Raw genomic sequence first — 19,050 nt, 5'->3', positions numbered from 1 at the left:
TGTCCCTGAGGGCAACTCAGCTTCTGGAGGCTGCCAACATCCTTGTCTCCTGGCTCTTTGAATTCTGAAGCCAGTCAGGAAGACTGTCACCTGTACTAATTCTTCAGTGTTTTGAATCTTCATGACTTTTCAGTGCAGCTCAACAACAAGAAAGAGTAGAGAAAATACTGGAGCTTATTAGCACAAACAGAATCTTTCTGGATGGAATTCCGGAGCACTAACAAGTGAAATTGCACCAAAACAAAACGTTTCTGCACAGTAAAAGATATAATCACTAGCACTAGCGGCCGCGGGGCGGGGGCGGGTAAGCCTCTAATCTAAGCTACTCAGGAAGCTGATATTTGAGGATCACAGTTTGACACAAACCTAGGCAGACAGACTCAAAAGGCTTTATCTCCAATCAACTGGCCAAATGCTGGGGATGGAGGTATGACTCAAGTGGTAGAAGGCCAGCCTTGAGTGGAAAAATCCAAGTGCAAGTTCAAGGCCTTAAGTTTATGCCCCAGTATCAGCGCACATGTACACACTCACACACACACACACACACACACACACACACACACACACACTGGATGGGGGGAAGGAGGGAGGGAGAGAGGGAGAAAGAGGGGGGGGTATAATGAAGTAAAAAAGATAGCCACGAGAGCTGAAGATCATTTTTAATTATATAGCTAACAAGGGTCTAAGTACTAGAATATAAAAGGAGCTAAAAAAAAAAAAACCCAAACCCCAAAGAATAACCATTCAGTCAATTAATGGGTAAAGAAGAAAATAGACAGTTCTCAGAAGAAAAGAAATACATGAATCATAACAGCATTGAGATTCTATCTCCAATCAGAATGACTATCATCAAGAGTATGAACAATAACAGATTATTGGGAAGGATTATGGGAAAAATGAACCCTAATATACTGCTGGAAGGAATGTAAATTAATGCAACCACTATGGAAGTCAGTATGGAAATTCCTTAAAAACTGAAAGTCAAATTTCCTTATAATCTAGCAATATCACTCTTGAGTGTTTATCTGAAAGATTGTAAGTCAAGATAAAACAGAAGTCCCTGTACATTGCAACACTATTCACGTAGCCAAATTATGGAAGCAGGTCAAGTGCTTTTCGTCTAATGAATAAATCAAGAAAATTATATATATATATGCAATGGAATTTTATTCATCCATCAGGAAGAAAATTATACCATTAGTAGGGAAATGGATATATGTGAAAAAAATAGTTGAGTGAAGTAAGGCTCAAAGAAAAAAGACACATGTTTTCTTTGATAGTTAGAATTAAAGAAGTTGAGGGATCACTACTACACTGTTGGTGGGAGTGCAAACTCGTTCAACCACTATGGAAAGCAGTGTGTCAGTGCCTCAAAGGCTAAACATAGAACTCCCCTATGACCCAGCAATTCCACTACTTGGCATTTACCCAACCATCCAGAAACAAGGACATACTAAATCCACTAGCACAACAATGTTCATTGCAGCACTATTCACCATAGCAAAGATATGGAACCAACCTAGATGTCCCTCAGTTGATGAGTGGATCAACAAGTTGTGGTATTTGTACACAATGGAATTCTATGCTGCTGTCAGAAAGAATGACATCGCCCCATTTGTTAGGAAATGGAAAGACTTAGAAAAAAATCATATTAAGTGAAGTAAGCCAGACTCAAAGGAACTCAGGCTCAATGGTTTCCCTCATTCGTCATAATCAGTAGAAACCTTGGGCTCTACTAGCAGAGATCTGCAATAGAGCAAAATCTTGATACATAAGGCCATATAATGTGAAGCTAATCGAAAGGACCTCCAGGATATTGAAACAAAAGCCATATAATGAATGATTGTTGTCCTTAATGTACTATGTTGTCTCTCATCTCCTTTGCTGTCCCTTGGTTATCTCATATTGGTATAGTATCTCACTTTGTTATCTGATATATTGAATTTATTTGTATTTGGATATTTGAAATTTGATAGGGAAGGGGGGAAAACCAAGACGGGTGGGGGGTGGGGGGGGAGGGAAATGGGTACCAAGACATGTGAAAGGGTATCAATGTATGTGAATTAATGCACCTTCTATCTGGCAAATATCATGTAACCCTTTTACTAATTACAATAAAAAATAAATAAAAGAAAAAAAGAATTAAAGAAGTTATATTTAAAATATAAACATATATGAAAATACATTCAAGGCAATATGAATATAGACATAATGAAACGGATGAAGGTAAAGCATATATGTAAGGTATATGCAGAGGTGGTTTTTCATGAGTAAGCCCTTTGGACAATCAACAGACAATTTAACAAAATATTTTGGGAACCTGTAGCATGCCTGTTTGAGGGAGTGGGACAAGATGGAGGGGATCAGATGAATGGAAAGTGGAATGATGGGTGAATGCAGTCATACTACTCAATTATGTGGACACAGAACTAGGAAACTTGAGATGGGTGGGGATGGACTAGGTGAGAGGAGAAGAATGATTGAAGGGTGACACTGAAAGAGGGTGATGATGGAAGTCAGTTTGGAGATTCTTCCAAAAACTAAAAATGAAACTATGTTGTGATCCAATGAGTCTACTCTTGGACTTTTATCTGAAAGACTGCAAGTCAAGATACAATGAAAGCACCTGTATACCTGTATTTATTCTAGCACTATTCACTATAGCCAAAGTATAGAATCAGGCCAGATGCCCTACAACCAATGAATGGATCAAAGAATGCATTGTACACATAAATGGTCATGTAAAATAAAACCTCTTTGTACAACTATTTGAAGATCGTTATAAAAAGAATTATGTTGGGGCTGGAAGTTTGGCCTAGTGGTAGAGTGTTTGCCTAGTATGCATGAAGACCTGGGTTTTGATTCCTCGCTACCACATACATAGAAAAATCTAGAAGTGGTGCTGTGGCTCAAGTGGTAGAGCTCTAGCCTTGAGAAAGTCCAAGGACAGTGCTCAGGCCCTGAGTTCAAGCCCTAGGAAATGCAAAAAAAAAAAAAAAAAGAATTCAATTATCTTTAAAAAAAAGGAAAACTGGGCACCAGCGGGTCAGTGGCTTACAACTCTTATCCTTGCTACTCAAGAGGCTGAGATCTGAGGATCAAGGTAGCCTCTGTAGGAAAGTTTGTAAGACTATTACCTCTTATTAACAATAAAAAGCCGAAAGTGAAGTGTGGCTGCAGTGGCAGTCTAGTCTTGAGTGAAAGAGCTCAGAGACAGATCCTAGGACCCGAGTTCAAGGCCAGAGCTATCTGTGATCATAACAGGCCCAATTCGAGGCAAGCCATGAAAAAGTAGATTAGAATGACCATTAGAAAACCGTATTGCAGTGTGGGGTTCAGGCTGACTTTTCTCACTGCTTTGATTAGATACCTGGCAAAAATAACTGTAAAGGAAGTAGGACTTACTTTGGCTCATGGTTTCAGAAATTTCATTCTTTGACTCTTGGCCCATGGTAAGGCAGAACAGCATGGCAGCAGGAATGTGTAGAGAAAGCTGCTCACCTCCACGTGGACAGGAAGTAGAGAGAAAGGAACTGGGGATCGGATATAACCTTCAAAAGCATTTTCCCAGTGACTTAACTTCCTCCTGCTAGAGTCCACCTCCTAGAGTTTCGTTGCCTCCCAACATAGTATTCCTACTTGGGCACATCTAATACATGAACCTTTCCATACCTAAAGCACAGCCATCTTACTTGACCAGTGATCATTACGTGGTATTTCTGATTTCAGTGTCTACCTTCTCACCTCAATGCAATATCGACCATCCAGAGGACAGACTATACTGACGGACTCATTCAATCTTATGATCTCTAGATATCACCAAGGTGAACAGAGTGTGCTTTTGTGAGATGCTGGGCCTTGAACATTCGAGGCAACAAAATGAATTGATCAGAACTTAACTAGGCCAAGGGGAATGGTACTGATGATCATTTTCCTAAGCAAAACCTAAAAGAACTCTCTTCTATCTTTTTCAAATTCTCATCCTCTGGCTGCTGTGATTCAGACGAATTGTACGTGAACTGATTGAGACAGAAGAGGTTTATATAAAAGAAATTAAGAGCATAATTGATGTAAGTAGAATGTGGATTTGGAGGGTGGTTAAACATCCAAACTTGAATAGTTGCAGTATGTCTCTAGAATTTCCACCCAAGTTACAAGTCTTATGATATCAAGAGTATCTCTCCAGTAGAAATAAATATTTTAATGGCTCTTGATCCATGTAATCAAATAACTCCAAAGGTTTTGAGTTGGTTCCAGCAATGTCCAAGAAGTTTCACTATTTGCTTGTCAACTAAAGATACTATAATATAAATTGTTTTTGGTGCTTAATAAAAGAAGATTCACATTTTTCTCATTTTATTATCTTCTTCAAATAATTGTACAAGGAGATTTCCATTTAAAATGTTAATTTATGTGTACAATAGCTCTTCATCAGAGACATCCCTTCCATCATTCCCCCACCATCTAACTTACTCATTTTTTTTTGTTGTTGTTGTTTTGCAAGTCTGGGGCTTGAACTCAGGGCCTGGGCACTGTCCTTGGACACTTTCTGCTCAAGGCTAGTGCTCTGCCACTTGAGCCACGGTGACACTTCCAGTTTTTCTATGTATGTGACACAAAGGAATCGAACTCAGGGCTTTGTGCATGCTAGGCAAGCGCTCTACCACTAAGCCAAACTCCTGGCCCTAACTTACTCATTTTTAAGCTTTTTTCCCTTAAGAATGAAAATATTCTGTTTTCCAAAGAGAATAATCTTTTTTTTTTTTTTGCCAGTCCTGGGCTTGAGCTCAGGGCCTGAGCACTGTCCTTGGACTTTCTGAAGGCTAGAGCTCTACCACTTGAGCCTTAGCACCACTTCTGGCTTTTTTCTATGTATGTGGTACCAAGGAATCGAACCCGGGTCTTCGTGCATGCTAGGCAAGCACTCTACCACTAGGCCAAACTCCCAGCCCCATAAAGAGAATAATCTTAAGGAAAAAATTATGCATATAAAATTACTCCTGTTACAGTTTTGGTTCTTGAGTAATTAACAAATCACTGCTGTATATCAACTGTTCAACTTGCCCCGTTTCTACCTCCACAGGGATATATCACTCCCATGGATTTTATTTGGCTAAAACATCTAATTCCAGATGTTCTTCAGAATAATAAGGACATTCTCTTTGGGAATATTAAAGAACTTTATGAATTTCATAACAGGTATGTCATCATCAGGAAATAATGGATGTCATCAGGAAAAGTGAAAGGCAAGAACAGAGTAAAATCAGCCTGGTGGAATTTGGGCATTAAAGTGTTGAGATATGTTCAGGCTTAAGCAAACATTGTAAAAAGTTGGTGACTTGGGTTGGGGTGGGAAGAGGATGAGAGGAGAACAGAAGGGAAAAGTCACATCAGACAAGCACTCAGAGTCATCCATCAGTGTTGAATTGGTTTGTGTGTTCCTTCACTTGTCTATTTACTCATGCCTCAATATTTATCGGGCACCTCTTCCGTGCACTCACTGGGTTTAGTGTTGGTAATGCAAATGAGACTGAGATGTAGGTTCACGTACTTCTTATCATTGGCTGAGTTTCCAAATAAGTGGTTGGACAATTTGTCCCTTTTCATGCAGGACTGCTGGGTTATTGAGTTCTAGAACAGAGTGGGAAGGAAGGAATTGACTGCAGTTGTTTCCTAACCTCCATCCCTCATCCTCTGATCAGACCCAAAACCGAAGTCCCATTTATGGAAATAATTCAGTTTCTTTGAGCCTCAGGCTTTACACTTAGGACACGTATATTGCAAGGATTGGTGGAGGATTAAATGAGGTGTTCATGGAAGCCATGAAGCACTTAGCTTATGCCTAGTGTGTTATAAGCTCTCAGTGGTATGAACAAAAGCAGCAGTAGCAGCAATGGCTGCTCCTCGTGACACAACTGTACTGTAGAGGAATGGGTGGGTCTCAGGGGACCCACCTGTCCGTGCTAACTTGCAGGCAGACCCAAACAGCTGTGGGGTGTTTCCTGCTCATGGTAGTAGAGCCTAGGATGACACGTTGACCCCTAAATATGCAGATTAGCAGGAGCAAGAAAGCCTGAAAAAAAGAAAAAAGCATTTTCCTTAGGCACTTCATAAGACCTTATCTGATTTTACTTTAAAAAAAAAAAACCTAACCCCACCCGTGTAAAAATCAAGATATTATTGTGCTTTTCTTTCCTTAGGATTTTCCTAAAAGAATTGGAAAAGTGTGCTGAAAACCCTGAAATGCTAGCATGTTGTTTTCTCAAAAGAGTAAGTCTGTGTTTCCAATTAACCAGCGTGACTACGAAATTGAACTCGAGCCTTTATTTTTCTGTAAATAGCCAGGGTACACAGAAACACTAAAGGTCAGAAAATCTCTCAGTTTTCCTTGTCCCCACCTACTTTATTGACTCACATTAAAGCTGTACAATATAATTTGATTTAATACATATATATGTATACATATATGTATATATGTGTATACATGTATACACATATATACATATCTCTCTATGTATACATATATACCTATATATGTGTATACATGTATACACATATATACATATCTCTCTATGTATAAATGTATACATATATACCTATATATCTCTATATAGTAAGTGACTGCCTCACATGGCTCTGTGTGTGTGTGTGTGTGTGTGTGTGTGTGGCAGAGAATAAAAGGCTGATTGTTGGTAGAGACTGAGAAGAGGTGTATGAAGAGACTAGTCACAGGGAACGAACTTTCAATTTGTTTTTGTTTTTGCCAGGACTGGAGACATGAACTCAGGACTCACACTGTCACTTGACATTCTTTGCTCAAAGTTGATATGCTATCACTTGAGCTACACTTCTACTTCTAGCTCTTCAATGATTAAGTAGACATTAAGAGTCTCACAGAAAAGAGCCTCTTTTCTGCCCAGGCTGGCTTTGAATCTTGATCCCCAGATCTCAGCCTCCTGAGTAACTAGGATTATAGATATGAGCCACCAGCATCCAGCCCAACTTTCAATTTTAAGATTAATAAATAGTGGAGATTATGGCTACACTTCATTAAAAATACTATTCTGTGCACTGGAAATTTGCTAACAATGCCAATCTATCTGCCCTTTGAGTGCAACACAAGGATACAGCCTTGTATTGCAAGGGTGGCCTCGCAACTTGACTTCATTGGATCCAGTGGGAGACTGAGTCCAGTTTGATGGAGCTCACACTGAAAGGAGAGAACTGCCAACATGGCTTCCTACAGAGCTCATGGATTGGTCCCCGGAGTAGAGGGTTTTCCTCCTAAACTGTGAAACTGGATTTGAGGGCAAAAATCTTACAGCATGTATCAGGCTTCACACTGAAGTTGCAATCATGTTCTCAAGACAAGACGTAAACTAAAAATCTTCAGAAAATACATTTTCTTTCATTTTCTTATTTTACAACATAGAGAATGATTAGAAGTTCGATGGTTTTAAAATTGGTACTCTTTCTTATGTATAGCACCCAATTTATGAACTTCCTGTCTTACAACAAATTATCTCCAACTATCTGTTCACTATCCGGACCTCCTTCCCTTTTGGCCTGCTCAGTTCTCCACTCCTTTGCTGGGACAGTGGAGGATGACATAAGGAAGTGTGATGAAGCAATTCCCTACATTTTGTTTCTTATGGCAACCATGCCAATCACCCTGATGTCTTGACTTCCCTCCCTCCCTCCCTCCCTCCCTTCCTCCCTTCCTTCCTTCCTTCCTTCCTTCCTTCCTTCCTTCCTTCCTTCCTTCCTTCCTTCCTTCCTTCCTTCCTTCTTTCCTTCTTTCTCTCTTTCTTTCCTTCTTCCTTTTCTTTCTTGCAGTACTGGAATATAAATTCAAGAAGACCTCTCTACCAACTTGAGCCACATCTTCATTCTTTTTTGCTTTAGTTTATTTTTCTTATATAATCTTGTGCTTTGGCCCAGGGGATTGTGATTCTCTTACATATGTCTTTTAAGTCACTGGGATTTTAGATGTGGACTCCCATGCTGAGCTTGATCAGGCCTTGAAAACATTTTTCTGGGGGAGTAGGAGCTGTCCTTAAATCTCCATCTTCCTTTTTTGCCTCCCGTGGAGCTGGATTACAGGTGTGTACTGCTGCACACAGCCTCCTCCACTTTCTCAATCCTTCCCACTTTCCTCTCTCCTAATGAGTCTTAATTCTCATTTTCTTTCGGTGAACCCAAGGCAAGAGAGAAGCAATTTAATTTTTTTCTGGTACTCAGGACTTCTCACTTGGTTGGTTTCCTTGTCTGGTTGGCGCTCTACCACTTAAGCCATGCCTCTAGCCTGGCTTTTGGGGATGGAATCTCACAAAGTTTTCTGCCCAGGCTGGCTTCTAACTGCAGTCTTCTAGATTCCAACCTCTTGGATATCTAGGATTGCAAGCTGGAGCCACTGGTGCCTGGCTACAACTTCAAAAAAATTAAATACCTAATGTGTGACTGATATATAGAGAAAAATTCGGTAAATACTCATGGTAAAGTGAAGGCAAGCAAGCAAAAACTCCCAGGTTCCAGAGTATTTGACCAAATGAAGAAACTGGAGTCTCCATTGTCTCTGTACGTCTTTTTGCCTCAGCTTCGACAGAGGCTTTCCAAGTGCCAGAGCTGAAGACATAGTATATACTGTTTTATACACCATCTGGTTCTTTCCTTTGAATGGACACTATTAGTATTTTATACTATTCTTTACTTTGATACTTACAAATCCTCTGATGGGAAATCTAGCTTTGGCACTCAGAAGTTGTTTATGACTATGTCATTCTCACAAAGATGAAACTTTTGAATGGGAAAAAAGCCAAATTACTGTTGGAAGGAATAATGGATATTATCAAAAATTGTTGAACCATGAGGGAATGATGAAGGAATTGCTGACTAAACACTTCATTGCCCCTTATGTTTGGAGGAACCTTGGAAATCACCCACCAAAAGTACAAACCTCATATCTAATCCCAAATGATTTATACTGTTAGAGATTAAAAAATTTGAGTCATAAACTTTATCGTGTCCAAAGTTATTCTCTGGGATAAAATCAAACCAATGAAAAGCCATGATCATCCAATCACCCTGGCTTTTCAGAAGAATCTGGGCATGTTTGGGTAATGGCCCTTGACCACAGAGCAGTTTATCTATCTCAATAATATTTGCTTAAAGGGCAGTGAATTTGAACCTATTTTCTTGGCCAGGTATTTTTCCTTAGCTTCTATCATCCATTGTAGCTAGTAAGGTTCTCCTCCAAAACACTGCTCTGCAGAGAGTGTTTGTCAGAGGCCTGCTAGATTCCAGTTACTCTGAGAACTCACAAGGTCCAATGGAAAGAGCACTCTGGTGGGACTCAGGAAATGGAACTTGTCTTCTAAGCAGAGCCACTTGCTATGTATATGGCCTGAAATAATCCTCGGAATCTCACTTTCCCCCAGGGGAGGAAGCTGGATTGAATGGCACCAATGCATTGTGGGAAATCAATGAATGAATGCATACTGAAGGATCTACAAAAGTATTTGATCAGCATCCCTTATACTTAGTACTCTGGGTATAAGTGGGCATTTGTTGTGTTTCTACCCCTTCAAGGAGTTGACTATTGTTATAAGCCTGTTTAACAGAGGACAGGATGGAATTGATGTTAAAGAAGGTTAGGGAACTGGCAAATTGCCTATATATTTATCATTGGTAAAGTCAAAGACTGAACCTGGACCATCTACCTATCACTAATAGCATCAAGTCTTAACCATAACCCCTTATGGCTCCCTGTGTGAATGATTTATTGATAATAATTTTATGGCCCCCTGGATACCATAAAAACGATGTGGTTCATAAGGCACTTTCATTTGTGGCTGGTTCATGCTCATCCTTTCTTGAGGGATTCCTGGACTCTTGGCCAATATAAGAATACTGTTGTGGGGGTGGGGGGGGGAGGGAAACGGGTACCAAGACATGTGAAAGGGTATCAATGTATGTGAATTAATGCACCTTCTATCTGGCAAATATCATGTAACCCTTTTACTAATTACAATAAAAAAAATTAGAAAAAAAAAGAATACTGTTGTGCCAAGCATTGGTAGCTTATGCATTCGGTCCTACCTACTAAGAAAGCTAAGATCTGAGGACCAAGATACAAAGCCAGCCTGGACAGAAAACTCCATGGGATTCTTATCTCCATTTAGCTACCAAAAAGCTGGAAGTGGAAGTGGAAGTGAGGCCTAAGTGATAGAGATCCAGCAATGAGTCAGAAAGCCAAGTGAGAGTGCAAGACCCTGACCTCAAGCATCAAGTGCAGGTGTGAATGCACATGCACATACACAAGAATGATTTAGGTCAATCATTGTGTTTTGGTACTTGAGGGTCCACAACATTCTGAGTTGTTCAAAGGACAGAATCAGGACCAAGGGTTTTCATTAGTTGGTTGAATGGTAGGTCTATTGGTCTGTTGGTTGGTCAAGGTTTCCCTAATTACCAGAAGTCAGGATAAAGTGGTTGGCTTATGAGGATGTGGTGCTGTGTGGAGGCAAAGTGTCAAAAGCCTCCTTTCATTTCTGATAATTTGATGATATCAGTGAAACCCTGGACTCTTTTTCAGAGCTCATGGTATCTGAGTGCTATTAGCAGCCAGACCAAAGATCAGTGAGACAATCTCAATGTTTAGAGTGATTTATAAGCCTGACCTCCAGTGCAACAGGAAAGATCCCTACAGACAACAGGCTACTGTGCTGTGTGAGCCACCAAGTTAAATAAATGTACTTAGCATAGTACATGACACATCAGAAGGATAGATAGGATAGATATGACTAAACCCAGGACCTCATGTACAAGGAAGTACTCTACCACTTGAGCCATGTCCCCAGCACCCCATTTTTCTCTCTCCTCTTTTATGTCAACTCTGGGGCTTGAACTTAAGACCTGAGCATTGTCTCTTAGCTTTGTTGTTGTTCAAATCTAATGCTCTACCACCTGAATCACAGCTCCACTTCTGGCTTTTTGCTGATTACTTGAAGAGTTCATAGACTTTCCTACCTAGGCTGGCTTTGAACCATCAGCCTCATATTTCAACTTTCTGAGTAGGTCGGATTAGAAGCATGACCCACTGCTGCTGAGCTGACCTACCTTTTTTCTGAGATAGGATCTTTATGAACTCTACTCAGTCTGCTTTGAGTTTCCTCCTGCCTCCCAGCTAGCTGAGATAACACTCTTTTTTAAAACTCTTTTTCTTAGTGAATATTCATTGTACAATGAGCAGTCACTGTGATAATACATCTAATATACTTGAAATAAATTCATGCCCTCTGTTCTTCTTTCTTATACACTTTCCTTTTCCTTTTCTTTTTGTGCCAGTCCTAGGGTTGAACTCAGGCTGTTTTGCAGATAAAAGTCTCATGGACTTTCCTGCCCACGCCACAATCCTAGGATTCTCAACCTCCTTAATAGCTAAGATATTTTTTGATTTTAAGATAATTTTTAATGGGTTTCATTACTACAGTAAGTAATTCTTGAGGGAATGAATAATGAACATATTGCAGTTAAGCTCAGAATAATTGTTATAGTTCCTTAACCAATTTGAACAACTCTTTTAAGAACCACCTCTCTTCCCTAGTGTATGTATGCAGCTGGGGTGGGGGAAAGGGTGTAGCTGTAATTATTTTTTTCTGGAGCAAGCCAAGGACAGAATTGTAATAGCTCTTATACTGAAATGATCACTTCAAATCCATCAGGAGAGAGGAGAAACTAGAAGAATTGAAGTAATTTATTTGATTCAGCAGTGCATTTTTTATTTTTTAATTTAATTATTATTATTTGTGCCAATACTGAAGCTTGAACTTAGAGACTCTTATTCCCACTGGCTTTTTTTTTTTTCTTCTCAAGGCTAACATTCTTTCACTTGAGCCACAGCTCCACTTTTGGCTGATTAGTGGTTAAAGATAAATGAGTCTCACAGACTTTTCTGTCCAGGCTGACTTTGAATTGAGATCCTCGAATCTCAGCCTCTGGAGTAGCTAGGATTACAGGCATGAACCACAAGTGCTGGCATCAGTGTGCTTTTGGTTTTTTGTTTGTTGGTGCTGGGAGATGGGCCCTGCTGGATTCTAGGCAGGCACTCTGCCACTGAGTGCTTTCAGTGCCAGCAGTGTGTTGATATGTAGATTAGGTAAAAGTGAAGCCTTGAGGCAAGAACTGACCCATGTTAACCTGAAAGTAATTGAGAAGAGGCAGAACTAGATACAGAAATCTGCAAGGGATGGCCATGTGGACTTTCTATCTAAGCTCTTCGGACTTGACTTCCACAAGAAGCTGGCATCTGACAGCAGAGCTTGGCTACTCCTTCTGCCCGGGATGTGGGCTGAGGTCTTCCAAGCACTCCAGGCATAGGAACTTGGGCAGACCTTTCTTTGCAACACTGCATTACTATTGCCTCAGTATTGAACTGCAGCTTGACGATGTTATCAAATCACCACTTGTCACTTGGAGTAAAGCCCAAATGGCTGAAACATGTTCTTTTTCCTTCCTTCCTTCCTTCCTTCCTTCCTTCCTTCCTTCCTTCCTTCCTTCCTTGCTTCCTTCCTTCCTTCCTTCCTTCCTTCCTTCCTTCCTTCCTTCCTTCCTTCCTTTCTTCCTTCCTTCCTTTTTTGTCAGTTTTAGGGCTTGAACTCAGGGCCTAGGTACTGTCTCTGAGCTTTTGTGCTCAAGACTAGTGCTCTACCATTTGAAGCTACAGCTTCACTTCTGGTTTTTTTTGAGTGGATAATTGGATATACGAACCTCATTGACATCCCTGCCTGGGCTGGCTTTGGACTGCAATCCTCACCTCTTAGCCTCTGAATAACTAGGATTACAGGTGTGAGCGACCAGAACCAGGCTATCATTCTATGTTTTGTTTTCCAACTTCCACATCTCTCTTTTGAAGGGTTTCCAGTTTTAGGTTGACTCTAGGGTTTCTTTGTGGGGTTGGCATAGAAAGGAAAGGGGAGGAAAGGAGAGGGTAAAACTGTCATTGTAGAATTTTGTTTTGTTTTGTTTTTGGATTTGGGGGGAGGAGTTTCTTGGCAAAGAGCAGGGGAAGAAAAACAAAGATCAAGTTTTATCTGGATTAGCTGGGCACTCATGGATCATTCTGTAATACTAGACATTCATTAGGCTGAGATCTGAGGATCATAGTTTGAAGCCAATCTATGTAGAAAGGTTGGTGAGATTCTTCCCTCCAAGTAACCAGCAGAAACAATGGAAGTAGAGCAGCTCAAGTGGTAGCATACTAGCCTTCAATGAAAAGGCCAGGGGAGAATGTGAGGTTCTGAGTTCAAGCCCCAGTACAAAGACATACATGCACACACACACACACACACACACACACACACACACACAATCATCAATCTGTGCTTGTGAATTTGCTTGTTTACTTACAACAGTTCTTATAGATGCTCCCTCAGTTCTGTGTTTGTGTCTGTGAGTTGTCTTTTTTTTTTAGCCAATCGTGGGGCTTGAACTCACGGCCTGAGCATTATCCTTAGGCTTTCTCAAGGCTAGAGCTTTACCACTTGAGCCACAGCACCACTTCCAGCTTTTTCTATGTATGTAGTACCAAGGAAGTGAACCCAAGTCTTCATGCATGCTACTTGAATACTCTACCATTAGGCCACGCTCCCATCCCTGTGAGTTATCTTAAATTTATCTATAGCTTCTGTCCTCACTCTGTCAATACTCATCTCAGACATGGTAATTTACAGAGCACACCACTTACCTACACCGAAATATACAGACTTGTGAATGAATGAAAGCTCTTCATTGTCCTGTGCATTTAATATAAAAGCCTGACTCATTTGTTCTAATTTTTCCCCCACCCAGAAAGAAGACCTCCAAATGTATTTTAAGTACCACCAGAACCTTCCCCGAGCACGGGCGATCTGGCAAGAATGTCAAGACTGCGCCTACTTCGGGGTAATGTGAAGCTCACAAACTCTCCTGGTGGGCTCCAGGACTGTGTCTATGGCCATTGACTTTTTTTGTTGTATTTATTTATTCCTTTATTTTTTTTTTACTTTCCTTAAGTGCTTATACAAAGGATTTTTGATTCAACACTCATTGAGTTCTTAAAGAAATCCCAAATCTGAACTAGGGAGGAATTTGGCTCTGGATTAATGTCTATTTGAAGTGCCCTATACTTCATTTGGCACGCTGGGAATTTCAATACTGTCCTTGGTATCCATGGACCAGGTCTGTGAGAAGCAGCTTTGGGTATAGTAACAAGACAACCAACAACAATAAAACAAAAAAAGCATCCTTCTTATGGATGGGCTTTAAAATATCTGGGTTCTGGTAGCTCACATCTGGTAGCTAACCTGGGCATAATAGTCCATAAGATTTTATCTCCAAAATAACCAGTACTAGAAGGTCTAGAGACATGACTCAAATGCTAGAACACCAGCTCATATACATATATATATGTATACATATATATACATATATATGTATGTATATATATAATGTATTAATGTCTCATTTTGATGTTCATTGAAATATATCCAGAGTCCAAATAATATAAATAGATATGACTATGACTCTAATTTGTTTAGTGACAGTACTAGAGCTTGAACTAAGGGCCTGAGCGCTGTCCCTTAGCTTTTTGGGGGGTGGGCAGTCCTGGGCTTGGGCTCAGGGCCTGAGCACTGTCCCTGGATTTTCTCAAGGCTAGGACTCTACCACTTGAGTCACAGCACCACTTCTGGCTTTTTGCTACGTATGTGGTACCGAGGAATCGAACCCAGGTCTTCGTGCATGCTAGGCAAGCACTCTACCACTAGGCCAAACTCCGGCCCTGTCCCTTAGCTTTTTAGCTCAAGGGTGACTCTCTGCCACTTGAGCCATACTTCCATTTTCAGCCTTTTGGTGGTTATTTGGAGATGAGTCTCATAGACTTTCCTCTTCAGGCTGGCTTTGAACCTTGATCTTCAGACCTCAGCCTCCTGAGTAGCTAGGATCACAGGAAGAAGCCACTTTTGCCTGGCTAACTCTACCTCCATTTAACAAGGCTTTGAAATGCTACTTCCTTTCTAAAAGGAAACATGCTCTCACTCCCCTAGTGGTTTATAACACTATTGACCAGGGGCCCCTTTTCCCATTCTCTCACTTCATATGCTGTTCTAGGAACTAGGGCATGATGTAGCTGATCCACACTGCCACTTTTGTCTATAGAGAGCCCTCTGATGTTGTTATTATTAGTACTCAGGCTTGAGTACTTGAGCAAGGGCCTTGGACTTGCTCCAGTTTTATTTTTTTGTCCTCATGGTTGGTTCTCTACCACTTGAGTCATGCCTCCAGTCTGAATTTTGCTGGTTAATGGGACATAGAGTCTCACATACTTTCCTGCCCAGACTGGCTTTAGATCATGATCCTCCAGATCTCAGCCTTCTGAGTAGATAGAGTTCCAGGGACTGAGAGGCAGGGCCTGGCTACATTTGTTTCTTCAGCTCAAAATACTGACACGTTGACTCTGTGTGTAGCTTGTTGATGTTATTTCTTATCCTTTCTGTTTGACTTTCAAAGGTTTGCCAGCGCCAACTGGATCACAGTGTCACGCTCTTTAGGTATCTTAGAGAACCAAGCCAGAGACTGATGAAGTATCAGCTGCTATTGAAGGTAAAGTCAATCTGATGGTGTGCTTGGAAAGCAGATGCCTGAGCTGTGGTGCTCTGTGCCTTAAACACATGGAGAGCTCTGATTTCCTAAAGCTCCAGATATGTCTGTGCTATGGGACTTTCTTTCCTCCAATCTAAATCAGTCCTTCTCAGTGAGGAGAAGACCAAAGAGTCAGATTTGGAAGGAACCTGGGAGCATGGCTAGACCAGGAAATAAACCAGGGAATGAGGCTTTAAAAGCTTGCCTCACGGGAGGTGAGAGGATGGCAGCCACTCTCCACCAGGCCTGTGAGAGCTCCTGAGGCAGAGCTGGAGCCTCCTCTCCCTTTGCAACATCACCCTCTGCCCACTGACTGAGAGTCTGCGCCTGGGAACAGAACAGTGACAATGAATTTTGCTATGTCTGAACTCAAGTGAGCCCTGTTATCTATGTGTATGTGTGTGTGTGTCTTTCTCTCCTTTCCCCCTCTCCTCCCTCCCTTTCTCTTTTTTGTCTCCTCTCTCTCTGTCTCTCTCTCTGTCTGTCTCTCTGTCTCTCTCTGTCTCTCTGTCTCTCTGTCTCTCTCTCTGTCTCTCTCTCTCTCTCTGTCTTTCTCCCTGTTTCTCTGTCCCTCTGTCCTTTTGTTTGTCTTTCTATCTTTAGCCCTGTCTCCCTGCTCCCCTATCTTTTTCTGCCTCTCTTAGACATTTTCTGTGTTTGTCTATCACCATTTCTCTGCTTCTCTTTCTCCTGGTTTTTCTGTCTCTGTCTGTCTCTTCCAGTCTCTGTCTCTCTCTCTGTCTCTCTCTCTGTCTCTCTCTCTGTCTCTCTCTGTCTCTCTCTGTCTCTCTCTGTCTCTCTCTCTCTCTCTCTCTCTCTCTCTCTCTCTCTCTCTCTCTCTCTCTCTCTCTCTCTCTCATTTTACTTCCTTGAAGATGAGGCGCATCTCCAGACACCGTCAGCCAGACCTGAGGATCTATCAGATCTACGCCTAAGAACCTTAAGGGTTCAGGCTGCCCCATAAGCAACTTGTCAAATTATCCTACATAAGAAATGTAGGTAGCTCTTCTTTTACACAGTAAAAGAACAAAGTGAGAAGATATGAGTACCTACTTTTTTTTTTGCGGGCAAGTACTTTCTATGTATATCTGTAACTCAATGCCCCACAGTAAATCATGCTACTCCCCTCTGGCATATGAAGGCTGAGCCCAGAGAGTATGCTCATTGCCCAGCATTCTTCCTCTAGAAGTTACCTGTCAGCTTCCCATCAGAGGCCCAGAGCCCTGTGTCTGCTCTGCTGGTTAACAGTTATGGGGCCTGCACCTACTGGGCATTGGTTTTTCTCCAGCTCAAAATAAGGGCCACAGAACCTCCCACATGAGCTGCTGTGAAGAGCAGGTGAGTGACATGCGTTCAGAGTACATCACAGCTCGGATTCACACCTGGCAAGCTTCACCTGTTTTTAATTTAGACATGGAATCCGACCCACCAGTGTGGGCAAGGGGGTCTGAATGTGAGTGGCAGCTAGAGCTTGTTAGGGGTCCAGTGTGCCCTTAGAGCCCCTTGGAAGCCCTAACAAAACTAGCACTTTAGATCTTAGACCCCAAATCTAGGAGTTCCATATGTCACCCAGCTACTCACATCTGGATGCCAAATAAACAAACATGATGAAAGGCAAAGAAAGATTTATTATGTGGCACCCACAGGAAGATGGTACTTTAGTTTGCTTCTGCCATCTTTGGAGTATGGACATGAGCTATAGGTTTAAATGGACAAAGCATACTAGTTTCTCAGTCCTAGAAATGTTCTTGTGGTCAGAAGTGGCAGTAGATGATGTGACAGACTCTTGTCTCAGGAGTGGTCTGGTAGGGTCTTGTCACAGCAGGAGCCATTGATACCTGACTATGGCCCTGTCTCCTGTCTGCTCCTTCTAGAGTTCTAAGATGGCTACAAATTGATTGTAGGACAGAATGGCTCAGAATAAAAGACAGACGCAAAGTGGAGGCTCTTTTAGTTCTTCCATGAGCCCAAGAGGGGAGCAGTGCTCTCTATCACACGCAGCTGGAGTACCTGTTGCACTACCACTGGGTGTGGGGTTTCACCAGAGGTGATAGGTATATTTGCCTCCAGTTCTCAACATGGGACAAAGGTTGGAAAGCACAGCAATTAGAAGCTCCACCACCTGGGCCATGAGTGTGGCCTGGCAGTAGAGTGCTTGCCTAGCATACACAAAGCCCTGGGTTCAATTCCTCAGTACCACATACATAAAAAGCCGGAAATGGTGCTGTGGCTCAAGTAGTAGAGCACTAGCCTTGAGAAAGCTCAAGGATATCACCCATGCCCCTAGTTCAAGCCCCAGGATTGGCAAAAAAAGAAAAAAAAAAGAAAAGAAAAACAAAACATAGAAAGAAAGACAAGAATAGAATTCATCCAGAGCCTTGGGAATTAGTCATCCTGGGTTAGGATCCAACTCTGACTTCATGAAGGCACTTAAACTCTCTGCCTCAGACTCTTCCCTGGAGAATTAAATGGCAGTGCTCTCATAGAGTGCCTTTGGGAAGGATTAACAGAGGAAACAGAGGGAGCAGGAATTTGGATAGTTGTTTGTATGTCTTAAAAAGTTATCAGTATGGGCAAATGGACCACAGGCAGCCAAAGCATGCAAGAGCATGCGTGTCTGTCTTGTCATGTGCCAAATGATTTTCATAAATCTTGTATGGCTGTGTGGACCAGACATTCTCCATCTCTGTAAGTATTTAGAACTTGTTTGGAGGACTTGTTTACATTACTTTATCATTATTATTATTATTATTATTATTATTATTATTATTATTAAACTTTGTCTTGGGTCTTGAACTGGACCTACGCACTGTCCTTGAGCTTTTGTACTCAAGGTTGGAGCTCTACCACTTGAGCTGTGGCTGACTTCTGGGTTTCTAATGGTTCATTGAAGATAGGAATCTCAGATTTTCTTGCTAAGGCTGGCTTTGAACCATGATCATCAGATCTCAGACTCCTAAGTAGCTGTTATTACAGGTGTGAGCCAACAGTGACAAACTTTATTTTATTGCCACTGAGGTTTGAATTCAGGACCTGGCACTCTTGAGCCAGGCATATTGTTGGCTGTCTTTCACTAACAAAACAGAAATAGAGCCAGGTGCTGGTGGCTCTTATCAGCAATCCTTACTACTCAGGAGGCTGAGATCTGAGGATCTTGGTACAAAGCCAACCCAGGCAGAAAAGTGTCCCCACATAAGACTCTTTTCTCCAATTAATCAGCCAAACCAGAATCGACATTGTGCCTCAAATGGTAGAGTGCTACCCTTGAGCACAAAGAGACTCAGGGACAATGCCCAGGCCCTGAGCTCAAGCCCTGCAACGGACCAGATGACAAAACCAAAACCAAACCAAAACAAAAACAAAAACAGAGAC

At 41.6% G+C, this 19,050-nt stretch overlaps 1 protein-coding gene across 3 annotated transcripts in view; it reads left to right on the top strand.

Moving 5' to 3' along the window:
- Nucleotides 1-19,050, top strand: part of Mcf2l2 (MCF.2 cell line derived transforming sequence-like 2) — a 213,837-nt gene that overhangs the window by 146,140 nt on the left and 48,647 nt on the right. For all 3 annotated transcript variants that reach the window (XM_090342731.1, XM_090342741.1, XM_090342725.1), the window contains 5 exons: nucleotides 4,004-4,070; nucleotides 5,084-5,199; nucleotides 6,201-6,270; nucleotides 13,849-13,941; nucleotides 15,547-15,639. In XM_090342731.1, the coding sequence (XP_090198857.1) occupies nucleotides 4,004-4,070; nucleotides 5,084-5,199; nucleotides 6,201-6,270; nucleotides 13,849-13,941; nucleotides 15,547-15,639 (439 nt within the window). The remainder of the gene's footprint in view (nucleotides 1-4,003; nucleotides 4,071-5,083; nucleotides 5,200-6,200; nucleotides 6,271-13,848; nucleotides 13,942-15,546; nucleotides 15,640-19,050) is intronic.

This window comes from Megascapheus bottae, chromosome 1 (assembly GCF_031878675.1).
Source record: "Megascapheus bottae isolate mThoBot1 chromosome 1, mThoBot2.hap1, whole genome shotgun sequence".
NCBI classification, from domain to species: Eukaryota; Metazoa; Chordata; class Mammalia; order Rodentia; family Geomyidae; genus Megascapheus; species Megascapheus bottae.
The sequence above is the reverse complement of the archived record's forward strand: the minus strand, read 5'-3'. Positions and strand labels throughout refer to the sequence as shown.